This window comes from Musca domestica, unplaced genomic scaffold, assembly GCF_030504385.1.
Source record: "Musca domestica strain aabys unplaced genomic scaffold, Musca_domestica.polishedcontigs.V.1.1 20, whole genome shotgun sequence".
Lineage (NCBI taxonomy): Eukaryota > Metazoa > Arthropoda > Insecta > Diptera > Muscidae > Musca > Musca domestica.
In genome coordinates, this window is record NW_026712250.1 from 4,404,795 (window position 1) to 4,419,093 (window position 14,299).

The following is a 14,299-nucleotide window of genomic DNA, read 5'->3' on the forward strand; positions in this document are numbered from 1 at the left end:
AAAACTCAAAAATCATACTCATCATCCAATATTAACACAGACACCGAAATAAGCAAACATTCATTAATCAAACAGCATGCTTTTCTTGGAGAGAGCAAGAGAGAGAGAGAGAGAGAGAGAGTTTTTGGTGACACAAGGATATTTTGTATTCTGATTGGGGGGAGGAGGGTGGACAAGTTTGTAATTCAATACAAAATGAAATACTGGAAACAAAACTTAATTGGGTACCTAAGGGGAAAACATTGGGAATCAAAAAGAAATAGCTCCGGGATAGCTCTTAGAAAAGTAATAAAAATCTGCCCCCTTCATTAAAAGTCAAGGAGAAACCTTATTTCTTCCTATTTTAATTTTTTTTACCCTCCACCATAAGTTTGTCATTCCGTTTGTAACACCTCGAAATATACTATGGTCTCCCTAAAAACTCTTATATTTTGGGCACGTCACTTTAAAGAGAGGAAAAAAAAGAGAGAGGTAGAGTAGGATGTTTGAAAAACCAAATTTGCTCATTAATAATGGAATACATTTGCTGAGAAATCCGAATCACCTGTCTTATACACCCAAGCAACATAAATTCCCTAAGACATAAAAAGTCTTATACTTCTTAAAAATTATCTTTAAACCATTTTATATGTACTCACAGTCATTAATAATTATATTGAGCACCTAAAATGGTATTATAGTGCTGTAAACTGATCTTGCAATAGTCTTATACTCTTTCAAAAAAGTCTTATACTCATTCAAAATAGTCTTTTAATTTTTGCCTTCCACTACAATGAGCTTATATTCATTAAAAATGGTCTTATATCTTCTAAAAATCACTAACACACACCTTTAAATAATCTTATATTGCTCCATAATGTCTTATACTCACTAAATTGGTTTTAAAATATTTAAAAAAATACCCTATACTCAATGAAAAAAGGACTTGTATTTAGTGCTAAATCAAGATTGTATATCCTTCAAAGCGGGTGTATACTTATTCAAAGAAGTCTTATACTCATGAGACTCATGGTTATATTCTCTAAAATTTTCCTACGGCCATTTATGATGGTCTTATATTCACTTAAAATGGCCCTAAGCTCAATAAATTTTTAAAAAGTGTCTTATACTCATTCCTAAAGATCTTATACTCCCTTAAATGACCTTATCACGAATTTATACTCAGTCTTATACCTAAAATCTATGGTTTTAATCAACTAGAATCATATAATTCTCATTAAATATTAACTTATATACATATACCCTTAGAAACGGGTTTATACTTATTCGAAAAAGTCTCATACTCATGAGAAAAGTGTTATATTCCCTAAACATTTTCCTATACACATTTATGATGATCTTATGTTCACTAACCAGTAAAGAAAGTCTTAAAGTCGGGCGGCGCCGATTTTATGATACCCTACACCACATTGCTAATTTAGTAGAGCTCCGCATATCAATTAAAAGATTTCATGGGGGAATTCAATCATACACGCTATGATTATAGTTATTATTATAATTTAAGTTCAAAGGACAAAATATGCCGAAGCATTTGCATCTTTTGAATTCGGACTTGTATTGCCCATTTGGTGCACAATTAATTTGAAATCGGACGAAGTTATATATGAGAGCTATATCCAAATCTGAACCGATATCGATAAAATTTAGCAAAGGTATTTCTGAACTGTATTTGATATATTTCCCCAAATATTGTTGTCACAGAGTGCATATTACGGCTGCGGAGGACTAAAATAACAAATCGGATGAACAGTATTTATGGGAGCTATAGCTATATCTGAAGCAATTTTCACCAAATTTGACATACTAGCTTCTAGACACAATTCGGTCGTAAGTGCCAACTTCCATACCATTTGGACAAATATTAGACGTTTGGTGGACAATAAAAAGTAAATCGGATGAAGTTATGTATGGGAGATTATATCCAAATCCGAACCGATATCGATAAAATTTAGCAAAGGTATTTCTGAACTGTATTTGATATATTTCCCCAAATATTGTTGTCACAGAGTGCATATTACGGCTGCGGAGGACTAAAATAACAAATCGGATGAACAGTATTTATGGGAGCTATAGCTATATCTGAACCGATCTTCACCAAATTTGACATACTAGCTTCTAGACACAATTCGGTCGTAAGTGCCAACTTCCCTACCATTTGGACAAATATTAGACGTTTGGTGGACAATAAAAAGTAAATCGGATGAAGTTATGTATGGGAGATTATATCCAAATCCGAACCGATCTCGATAAAATTTAGCAAAGGTATTTCTGAACTGTATTTGATATATTTCCCCAAATATTGTTGTCACAGAGTGCATATTACGGCTGCGGAGGACTAAAATAACAAATCGGATGAACAATATATATGGGAGCTATAGCTATATCTGAACCGATCTTCACCAAATTTGACATACTAGCTTCTAGACTCAAATCGGTCGTAAGTGCCAACTTCCATACCATTTGGACAAATATTAGAAGTTTGGTGCACAATAAAAGGTAAATCGGATGAAGTTATATATGGGAGATTATATCCAAATCCGAACCGATCCCAATAAAATTTAGTAAAGGTATTTCTGAGCTGTATTTGATATATTTCCCCAAATATTGTTGTCACAGAGTGCATATTACGGCTGCGGAGGACTAAAATAACAAATCGGATGAACAATATATATGGGAGCTATAGCTATATCTAAACCGATTTCGATCAAATTTGGCATACTTATTTCCAATCTGATCGTACGTGCAAAATTCCATACTATTCGGACTGATATTACACGTTTGGTGCACAATTGAAGGCAAATCGGACGAAGATATATATGGAAGCTATATCTAAAATTTGACCGATTATCTCCAATTTCAATAGGTTTCGTCCTTGGGCCAAACAAATGATTTGTGCAAAATTTCATCTGGATAGGGCAATAAATGCGAACTGTACTTTGTTTACAAAAATACATGGACGGACGGACATGCATAAATCGACTCAGAATGTGATTCTATGCAGATCATCAAAAGGAACTATGGGTCTATCTCGTTTCCTTTACCTGTTACAAACAAATGCACAAAGTCATAATACCCTGGCCACCTTGTGGTTTAGGTTTGTGGTTTAATATTCTCTGGATAATTTATCTATTTTTTTTTTCAAATAATTGTCTTAATAGTTTCTTTTTTTATGAAAGAGGTCTCTGTTTTATAGAAATATCGGAAAAAGAAACTCCCTCCCTTTTCAAAGAATTCTCTGAATGATTTTTCTTTCTATGGACAATTCAATTTCTCTTTCATTTCTCCTCAAATATTTCTTTTTTCATTGTTCTTTCTATATTTTATATGGAACCAAAAGGACTTTCACTCCTTCTCAATTTTTTTTTAAAGAGATTCCTCTCTTTTCGAAAAATTTCCTGTCTTGAACATTTCCCTACTTCTTATAGAGTATTAGATATTTGTAAATCGAAGAGATCTCGTTTAGAGAGAGAGAGAGAGAGAGAGAGATTTCTCTTCAGTTTTTCTTCCTTAGGGAATTATAGCCATTTCTCTTCCTTTAATAACGAAACTCCCATGAGAAAATATCTCTCCAAAGGCCTCTCACTATTTCTATCGATAGATAAGGATATCAAAATCATCCCCTACTCCTTATAGTGTATTAGAGATTTGTAATTCGAAGAGATCTCGTTTAGGGAGTGAGATCTCCCTTCAGATCCTTTAATAACGAAGCTCCTATGAGAAAATATCTCTCCAAAGGCCTCTCACTATTTCTATCGATAGATAAGGATATTAAAATCTTCCCCTTATTCTTATAATGTATTAGAGATTTGTAATTCGAAGAGTTCTTGTTTACAGAGAGACCTTTTTCTTCAGATCTTTTAACAATGATATTCCCATGAGAAAATGTCTCTCCAATCGTCTCTCACTATTTCTATCGATAGATAAGTATATTAAAATCTTCCCCTGCTTCTTATAATGTATTACAGATTTGTAATTCGAAGAGATCTCGTTTAGAGAGAGAGCTTTTTCTTCAGATCCTTTAATAATGAAACTCTCTTAAGAGAAAGGCCCTCCAAAGGTCTCTTACTATTTCTATAGATATCTTATGTAACGAAAATGTACCTATTTTTAATCTCTTATGCCCTAAAGATCTCTTAGAGAGAGATTTTTTCTCTGCAGGAATATTTCCCTATCTCTTATATTAAGAAGAGACAATAGTTTCTACAAAACATAACTCAAATTAAGGATCTAGAATACAAAAAAAAAAATTAAAAAAAAAAACTTCTTGGGTGGAAAACTAGTTTTGAGTGGTGGATGGTGGGGGAGGGAGGAAGTGTTTTGGAAGTAACTGAGTAATGGTATGGGTGGTTAAAATTCTCTTTGGGTAAGTATGTATGTATGTATGTAGTAGAGTAGTGATAGTTGTAGTAGAAGTTCTTGTAACAGCTGTAGTTCAAGAAGTAGTAGTTGTTGTTGTTGTTTTTTTGTATAAGAGTAGGAGTAGCAGAAGTAAGTGGTGAAGTAGTTATTAGAGGAGGAGTAGTAGTAGTAGTAGTAGTAGAATGAAAACTTTGAAAGCACATTAGCCAGCTGCGTTGTACTTACCGTGCTAACTTTACGGACTTTAGTAGCGGGTGCTGTGGTAGGTGCTGGTTGTCTTTGTATAACGCTCACCGACTCCGATTCCACTTCGACGCTGCGTATCGACATCTTCTCTTTGTTGTTGTCATCGTTGCCCTTCTCGCCGCCAACAAACAGTTCATAGCTAATGCAAGAGTACGTGGGACTCTTTGCCATCTCGGGATGCAGAGCTGCCGCAGCGGCATCCGCTGCATCCTGAGCCGCTTGAGCTGCTACATTGGCCCGCTCCTCCAGTTTGGCCGCCTTGGCTGCTGCCGCTTCTTCAGCTTCCTACAAATTTGCGGTTGGCAATTTAGAGAGCGCGAGATAGAGAGAGAGAGAGAATAATTTCAAGAGAACGGTGATTAGTAGACATGTGGTAGGAGAGCTTAACTAAGACCAATAAGCGTAACAGAAAAAATCGAACTACAACGACATTAACGTAGTGGCATTGGGTTACAGAATTTCAACTCAGGTCCTTTAGGAAAAAAAGCCAAAAAATAATTTCGATTTTTTTTTTAATTTTCTAAACAGCCATTCCATTAACAAATCTCGCAGGTTACTAAGTTTCATCTTGTGTTTTTTGTTGTTGTTTGTTTGTTGGTTTGAAAAAAACTCAAAATTTTTTTGTTGTTAGTAGAACTAAAAACGAAGTATACGAATGTCATGTTGTTAGGCTATAAAAAAAAATATAAAATAGAATATTCAAATACAGAAGAGATCGTACAATCCATCCAAATGCTTGGAGATGGAGTGCGCCATCCCGGCCACACAGTACCAAAATAAATTACAAAAAAAAAAAGAAGAACAGGAACGACAATCTTCAAAAGAACACATTTCAGAACAAATCACATCAAGTCAAGTTCAAGACAATTCAAGACGACGACAACATACAGGGTGCCCCCTGCGTATCGTGTCATCATGGCATCGGTTATGGAGGGAGATCTCCGGAAGTGGGGGTTTCCTCTCTCGTTTTTTTTTATGCTTTGCTTTTCAGATATTATCAATTTGAATTTTGCACAGACCAAACCAAAATTGAAATTGATAATATCTGCCAACCGATAAAGCAGCCATGGCAGCTGTAGCCACCGAACAAAAGCTGACTGCAGCTGCGCAGCACGCAACGCTTGTACTTACTCGTATCGCCTCCTCCTCGGCAGCCTCTTCTTCTTCGGCCTTCTTTTGCAATTCGTCATAAGACATGGCAACAATGGCCAAAATCAAATTCACAAGATAGAATGAACCTAGGAAGATGATGACTATAAAGAACAACATGTGCCAGGGTCCAGCTGCTTGCAGCACGTGCTGATACAGATCCTCCCAGAAATCTTGGGTCATGAGACGAAACGCCGACAGGAAAGCCCAACCGAATGAATCGAAACTGGTGTAGTCGTAGTTGGGATTGGGGCCGAAGCCCTGCAGGCAGACGTAATCTTCGCCGCATTGTCTGTGGGAAGGAGAGAGGAGAGAGAGAAAGTGAAAAAGAGAAAAAAGAGTAAGAAAACAAAGAGTGAAACATTAGTGAGTTAAAGTTAAAAATTTTCAAAAGAGAATTCATTCTCTAGAAAATATTATGCTTTCTCTTGAAGAGAGGACCCTTACAAGGGCCATCTTGAAGACAAGCCCTTAGAAGGGCTTTATCCAGAAGAGAGGATCTTTATTAGGGCCTTCTCTTGAAGAGAGGACCCTAGGAAGGGCAATCTCTGGAAGAGAGGAGCCTTAGAATGGCTTTCTCTTGAAGAGAGGACCTTAAAAAGGGCTATCTCTTGAAGAGAGGTTCTTCGAATGGCTTCCCCTTGAAGAGAGAAGGGCCATCTTTTGAAGACAGACCCTTAGAATGGCCTTATCCAGAAGAGAGGACCCTTAGAATGGCTTTCTCTTGAAGAGAGGACCTTAAAAAGGGCTATCTCTTGAATAGAGGACCTTAAAAAGGGCTATCTCTTGAATAGAGGACCTTAAAAAGGGCTATCTCTTGAAGAAAGATTCTTCGAATGGCTTCCCCTTGAAGAGAGGAGGACTCCTAGACCGTCTTCTCTAAAACAACGGAACCTTAAAGACTCTTCCGGGCAAGATAGGACCTAAGAGAGTCCTTTATAGAAGAGAGGGCACTTAAAAACTTGTACTCTAGAAGAGAGGGCCTTTACAGGGTCTTCTCTAGAAGAGAGGACCTTTAGAAGGGCCTTCTCTTGAATAGAAGACCCATAGAATGGCCTTCTCTTGAAGAGAGAATCGTCTGAATGGCTTAACTAGAATAGAGGGCCTGTAGAAGTTCCTTCTCTTGAATTGAGGACCCTTAGAAGGGTTTTCTCTTGAAGACAGGACCATTAAGAAAGCAGTTAAGAAAGTCTACTCTAGAAGAGAGGGCCTTTACAAGGTCTTCTCTAGAAGAGAGGACCTTTAGAAGGGCCTTCTCTTGAAGAGAGGATCCTTAAAAGGGCCTTCTCTTGAAGAGAGGATCCTTAAAAGGGCCATCCCTTGAAGAGAGAACCCTTTGAAGGGCCTAACTAGAAAAGAGGGCCTATAGAAGTTCCTTTTCTTGAAGTGAGCACCCTTAGAAGGGTTTTATCTTGAAGACAGGGCCATTGAGCGGACTTCTATAAGACAGAGGACTCTTAGACGGTCTTCTCTAAAAGAGGGGAACCTTAAAGACTCTTCCGAACAAGATAGGGTCTTAGAGAATCCTTTATAGAAGTCTACTCTAGAAGAGAGGAACTTTACAGGGTCTACTCTAGAATATAGGACATTTACAGGGTCTTCTCTAGAAGAGAGGGACCTTAGAAGGGCCATCTCTTGAAGAGAGGAGCCTTATAAAGGCCATCTCTTGAAGAGAGGATCCTTATAATTACATTCTCTTGAAGAGAGAATTCTTTGAAGGGCCTAACTGGAAGAGAGTTTTTATAGAAATTCCTTCCTGAATAGATCACCCTTAGAAGGATTTTCTCTTGAAGACAGGACCATTGTCTTCCATAGAAGAGAAGACCCTTAGATAGTTTCTCTATGAGAAAGGTCTTTTGGAAGGGCCTACTCTAGAAGAGAGAACAATTACAGGGTCTTGTCTAGAAGCTTCGCCAGTTTAAAGGGATTTATTTGAAAGAGAAAACAATTTGAGTGACTTCCCCGGGAAGAGGGAATTCTTCGAGTGGTCATCTCTAGAATATAGCATTCTTGAGACGGTCTTCTCTTCGAGAGAAGGCCTTAAAAGGTCTTCCCTGGAAGATAGGATCCCTGAAAGTGTCTTCTTTAGAGAAAATGACATTTGTTGGAAGTTTAAGGGTCATAAGCATCTTATATTAAGTACAGGACCCTTAAAGGCTCCTTTATTTGATAAAGCACCCCTTAGGGCTCTTCATTGAAAAAGAGGTCTTCCCTAGGGTCCTGTTCTTAAAAATTCTCTAAAAATGGTTTTTACTCACCCCGCACCGGATACATTCCCGCACACCGGATATGACTCGCCATCGTTCTCCGTAAACCAATTGGAACTGTTGCTATTGTGTAGAAACCAGTTTTCATCGGTCAGATTGCCCCAACTGCCGTCCAGGGGGAATCGTTTAATGCACTTTTGTGTTAGAACACCCATATAGATTTGTAGGCCCATCAGCGCGAACACCGACAGGGAAAACATTGTCAAAATTATCACATCGCGTAGATTTTTTACAGATTCAATGACAGCACCGACAATGGTTTTTAGACCTGAGTTTCAAAATAGAAAAATTCAAAATTAATTTTCAAAAATATTTTCAAAATCAAATGACAAGAAAAACAAAGAGAGTTATTCTTCTTCTTTACCTGGCACAATGGCTACGGTTTTCAGAGCTCGCAGTACCCTAAATGTTCTCAAAGCTGCGAGATTACCTAAATCTATGCCCATGGTCACATAACTGTGATGGTGGTGCAAGGGTTTCGATTTTTTTGGTTTAGAGAGAGAGAGGTGTTTTGGAATAGTTTGTTGTTGTTGTTGGATGATGAGTTTGGTGTAGAGGATGTTCGTGTGGATTTGTTTTTGGTTTGGAGGGTTTTTTGTTTTCCAAAAGAAAAATAAAAAGAGATTAATACACACAACAATTTTCAATTGCTATCATACAAATCATAGGTTTCATACTTTTATACAAAAAGACAATTTCGTTTCAATTAATTAACTAATTAAATAAATAAAAAAATATTAAAAAAAATATTCGAAATCAAAATCGATGTTAGTTGATTAGTATGAATGATAGCGGTTGGATGACGTGCGATAAACGAGGGTGGTGTGATAAGGCGTCATAAGGGAGAAGACCCTCCCTTTACAACCTTCCAAATGGGCGTAGAGGTGTAAAATATGAAAAATATTGGGAGAAAAGCTCGTAAAAGCCCAAGTAAACCTGTTTACCTTTACGACAGTCAAAAGGTATAAATGTCGTAAATGTCAAAAACCTGTATAAAACCTAGAAGGCATTGCAACTTCACAAAAATGTTCAACAATTCGTATAGAGGAAGGTTTTGTTGGAAAAATCGCCTTTAAGAACAAATGTATAAATGTCGTAAACCTGTCAAAAACTCATAATATTTATTTAAAAAAGGTTGTAAACCTGAAATGATTTTCATTTAAGTGCAGATACACTTTTGGCAACAAAAATTATCATTTTACATTTACGAAACTCAAAAAGTACGAATGTCGAAAATGTCAAAAACCTGTATAAAACCTAGAAGGCCTTGCAACTTCACAAAAATGTTCAACAATTCGTATAGAGGAAGGTTTTGTAGGAAAAATTGCCTTTACGACCAAATGTATAAATGTCGTAAACCTGTAAAAAACTGTCAAAAACTCGTAATATTTGTTCATAAAGGGTGAAATGATGTTCATTTAAGTGTAAATATACTTCTAGTGCCAAAAATTATCCCTTACATTTACGAAACTCAAAAAGTACAAATGTCGTAAATGTCAAAAACTTGTATAAAACCAAGAAGGCTTAGCAAATTCACAAAAATGTTTATCAATTCGGATAGAGGAAGGGTTTTTTGAAAAAATTGCCTTTAAGACCAAATGTATAAATGTCGTAAACCTGTCAAAAACTCATAATATTTTTTTAAAAAGGTTGTAAACCTGAAATGATTTTCAATTAGGTGTAAGTATACTTCTAGTGCCAAAAATTTATCAATTTACATTTACGAAACTCAAAAAGTACAAATGTCGTAAATGTCAAAATCCTGTATAAAACCTGGAAGGCCTTGCAACTTCACAAAAATGTTCAACAATTCGAATAGAGGAAGGTTTTGTTGGAAAAATCGCCTTTAAGGCCAAATGTATAAATGTCGTAAACCTGTCAAAAACTCATACTATTTTTTAGTATAAGGTTGTAAATCTGAAATGACTTTCTTTTAAGTGCAGATATACTTTTGACAATAAAAATTATCATTTTACATTTACGAATCTCAAAATGTACAAATGTCGTAAATGTCAAAAACCTGTATAAAACCTAGAAGGCCTTGTAACTTCACAAAAATGTTTATCAATTCGAATAGAGGAAGGTTTTGTTGCAAAAATCGCCTTTAAGACCAAATGTATAAATGTCGTAAACCTGTCAAAAACTCATAATATTTTTTTAAAAAAGGTTGTAAACCTGAAATGATTTTCATTTAAGTGCAGATATACTTTTGGCAACAAAAATTATCATTTTACATTCACTAAACTCAAAAAGTACAAATGTCGTAAATGTCAAAAACTTGTATAAAACCTAGAGGGCCCTTGAAATTCACAGAAATGTATATCAGTTCGGATAGAGGAAAGTTTTTTTGAAAAAATCGCCTTTAAGACCAAATGTATAAATGTCGTAAACCTGTCAAAAACTCATAATATTTTTTTAAAAAAGGTTGTAAACCTGAAATGATTTTCATTTAAGTGCAGATATACTTTTGGCAACAAAAATTATCATTTTACATTCACGAAACTCAAAAAGTACAAATGTCGTAAATGTCAAAAACCTGTATAAAACCTAGAAGGTCTTGCAACTTCACAAAAATGTTTACCAATTCGTATAGAGGAAGGTTTTGTTGGAAAAATCGCGTTTAAGACCAAATGTATAAATGTCGTAAACCTGTAAAAAACGGCCAAACACTCCATATACCTGTTCATAAAGGGTGTAAATCTGAAATTATATTCATTTAAGTGCAAAATTACTTCTAGGACCAAAAATTATCTATTTATATTTGAGAATCTCAAAAGGTACAAATGTCGTAAATGTCAAAAACTTGTATAAAACTCAGAAGGCATTGTAACTTCACAAAAATTTTTATCAATTCGGATAGAGGAAAGTTTTGTTGGAAAAATCGCCTTTAAGACCAAATGTATAAATGTCGTAAACCTGTCAAAAACTCATAATATATTTTTTTTAAAAGGATGTAAACCTGAAATGATTTTCATTTAAGTGCAGATACAGTTTTGGCAACAAAAATTATTATTTTACATTCACGAAACTCAAAAAGTACAAATGTCGTAAATGTCAAAAACCTGTATAAAACCTAGAAGGCCTTGCAACTTAACAAAAATGTTCAACAATTCGTATAGAGGAAGGTTTTGTTGGAAAAATCGCCTTTAAGGCCAAATGTATAAATGTCGTAAACCTGTCAAAAACTTGAAATATTTGTTCACAAATGGTGTAAGCGTAAAATGATTTTCATTTAAGTGCAAATACACTTTTGGCAACAAAAATTATCATTTTACATTCACGAAACTCAAAAAGTACAAATGTCGTAAATGTCAAAAACCTGTATAAAACCTAGAAGGCCTGGCAAACTCACAGAAATGTATATCAACTCGGTTATGGAAACATTTTTTTGAAAAATTCACCCTTAAGACCAAATGTATAAATGTCGTAAACCTGTAAAAAAACTGTCAAAAACCTGTATAAAATGTCGAAAACAGGTATAAAATGTTCAAAACCACAAAAAATGAAGTTCAACTTATTGGAAGTTTGAATTCCAGTGAAGGAACATCAATTTTAGGTTTGTCAAATATGTCAAAAACCTGTATAAAAGGTCTTAAACGTGTATAAAATGTTGAAGACTACCAAAAATTTAGTTAAATTGGTTGGCAGATAAATTTCCTGTGAAGGATCGCCAGTTTTAGATTTGTCAAAAATGTCAAAAACTTGTATAAAAGATTGTAAACATGTAAAAAAGGCTCAAAATTACTGAAAATTAAGTTCAACATGTTGGAAATTTGATTTCCTATGAAAAAATGCCAATTTAAGGTTTGTCAAAAATGTCAAAAAAACTGTATAAAAGGTCTTAAACATGTATAAAATGTTCAAAACCACTAAAAATGATGTTCAACTTGTTGGAAGATCAATTTCCAGTGAAGGACGTTAATTTTGGACTTGTCAATAATGTCAAAAACCTGTATAACATGTCGTAAACATGTATAAAATGTCCAAGACTACTAAAAATTTAGTTAAATAGGTTTGGAGATAAATTTCCTGTAAAGGAATGTGAATTTTAGGTTTGTCAAAAATGTCGAAAACCTGTATAAAATGTCGTAAACATGTATAAAATGTTCAAAACCACAAAAAATTAAGTTCAACTTGTTGGAAGTTTGATTTTCTGTTAGGGAATGGCAATTTAAGGTTTGTCAAAAATGTCAAAAACCTGTATAAAACGTCGTAAACATGTAAAATATGCCCAAAATTACTAAAAATTTAGTTGAATAGGTTGGCAGATTGATTTCTTGTGAAGGCACATCATTTTTAGGTTTGTCAAAAATGTCAAAAACCTGTATAAAAGGTCGTAAATGTGTATGACACTTATGATATTATAAATATTTGAATTAAACAATCATGTATTTTATAGGTCTGTCGAAAATGTCAAAAAACTGTATATAAGGTAGAAAACCCTTGAGTTTTGTTATTTGATGATTTATTTTGAGTTGAGCACCTGTATGCCCCAAATTCCATTTATCACACAACCCTCGTTTCATTTTTTCTGATTATGTTTGAATGCTGAAAGAATGTCGAAAAAAATATTTTTTGTTAAAAAAAAATTGAAAAAAAATAAAAAATTATTAACTATGATATAGTGAGATTAGATATATGTATGTAATTACGTATATAAATATTTGTTTATATATGGCAAATATATATATATAAATTTTTAAAGGCGATTATATATGAACTGAGTTTAATGGTAATGTTGGTTTTTTTTTAATACAAATTTTCTGTTTAAAACAAAAACTACTTTCTTTGCTGCTGGTTATACGAGTTACGAGTAAAAGGAAATGGGGAAAGAGAGTAACTGTTTCATTGTTTTTTTTTTTTTTTTGCTGTATGAGAATACATTTAACTAAGGATTATATACGAATATATATAGATATTCCAAGATATGTTTTAATGATGGGGGGGAGGAAGGGGGGAAACAGAGTACCATTGGAAGTATGGGATTGTTGACTATGATATATTGATATGTTAACAAAAATTACTGGACAATTATTTAAATTAATGTAAATATAGAAGAAAATGAGTGGGGTTGGGGGGTTTATGGGACTGAGGGGGAGAAATATTTACTTTGTATTTATTTATAAACAAATTTCCATTGAAATGTTTGATTTTCTAATTTTTTGTTGTTGTTTGGCAAGTGTTTTTGTTTTTTTTTTTTTTTTGTAGATTTGTTGTTATGGCTAACAGAAAAAAAAGATCAATGTAAGCTCATCAGAGCCTGAGGTGATTATGTAGTGTTTAGTCTGTTGTTTTTTGTTAGGTGAAATTAAAATTAAATAAAAACGTATTGGAAATTAATAAAAAAAAAACTGAAAATAATAAAACATTAATTTCTTTAATAATAATTAAACTCACGCTAAAGCTATTACTACGAAGTCCAGCCAATTCCATGCATCTCTAAGATACGTAAACGGGCATAAAATGAAACCTCGTGCCATCACTTTAACAGCTGATTCAAATGTGTAGATTCCGGTGAATATCACCCTAAAAACGAATTTTGTAATCGTTGTTTGTTTTTTGTTTTTTTGGTTTAACAAATACACAGTACACATAATTTGTTTTGGTTGTAAAGTTATTTTTTTTTTGGTTTCTGGTAGGTTTTAGTTTATAGTAATAATATTTATAAATATTAGAAAATTATAAAATAAAATATGAAATAAAAATATAAAAAATATTAGCTCATATGGAAACTAAAATAAAGGAAAAAATATATTTCAGACTTAGAAAAACATCAACATCAGTAACAAACTTAGTTATAAAATATTTTTCATTTAATATAAAACAATTGAACTTACAAACTACTCTCCAAACTTACAAGAAAATATTTATTGATTTTTAAAAATTTTATTCGAAATATCACGACTAGAGGAATATATAAAAAACACGTAAAAATGAGATGATTTTGTGGAGAAATCTCCATTGGCGGCAAGTTTTAAACTTTAGAGCAGGGCCAGGCAAATGCAGGCACTTGAGTCTTCGATGAGCGTAATTCTCCCCAGACTCACAATCAGAACAATTTAAAACAGCACAGAGCAGCTTCAAACGAAAAAGTATGAACAAAACATACGTATTCTCTCTCATTTTACATTTGAGAGTGAGTGAGAGTGTCTCTTGCCACTACAAATACATATATTGTGAGCAAGGCTGATTTAAACACAATGTGATCAGAGAGTAACAAATTTGGGAGAACCTAAAAGAGCAACTCTCTTTCCAGGCCTGCATTAAAGTTTAGTTTT

The 14,299-nt window shown here is 34.0% G+C and overlaps 1 protein-coding gene across 26 annotated transcripts in view; it reads right to left on the bottom strand.

The window, feature by feature from the left end:
- para-like (sodium channel protein para-like) overlaps nt 1-14,299 on the bottom strand; it is a 198,301-nt gene that overhangs the window by 105,565 nt on the left and 78,437 nt on the right. For 16 of the 26 annotated variants that reach the window (NM_001286885.1, XM_059122225.1, XM_059122202.1 and 13 more), the window contains 5 exon segments: nt 4,585-4,890; nt 5,737-6,046; nt 8,013-8,289; nt 8,386-8,477; nt 13,419-13,547. In NM_001286885.1, the coding sequence (NP_001273814.1) occupies nt 4,585-4,890; nt 5,737-6,046; nt 8,013-8,289; nt 8,386-8,477; nt 13,419-13,547 (1,114 nt within the window). 26 annotated transcript variants of the gene reach the window in all.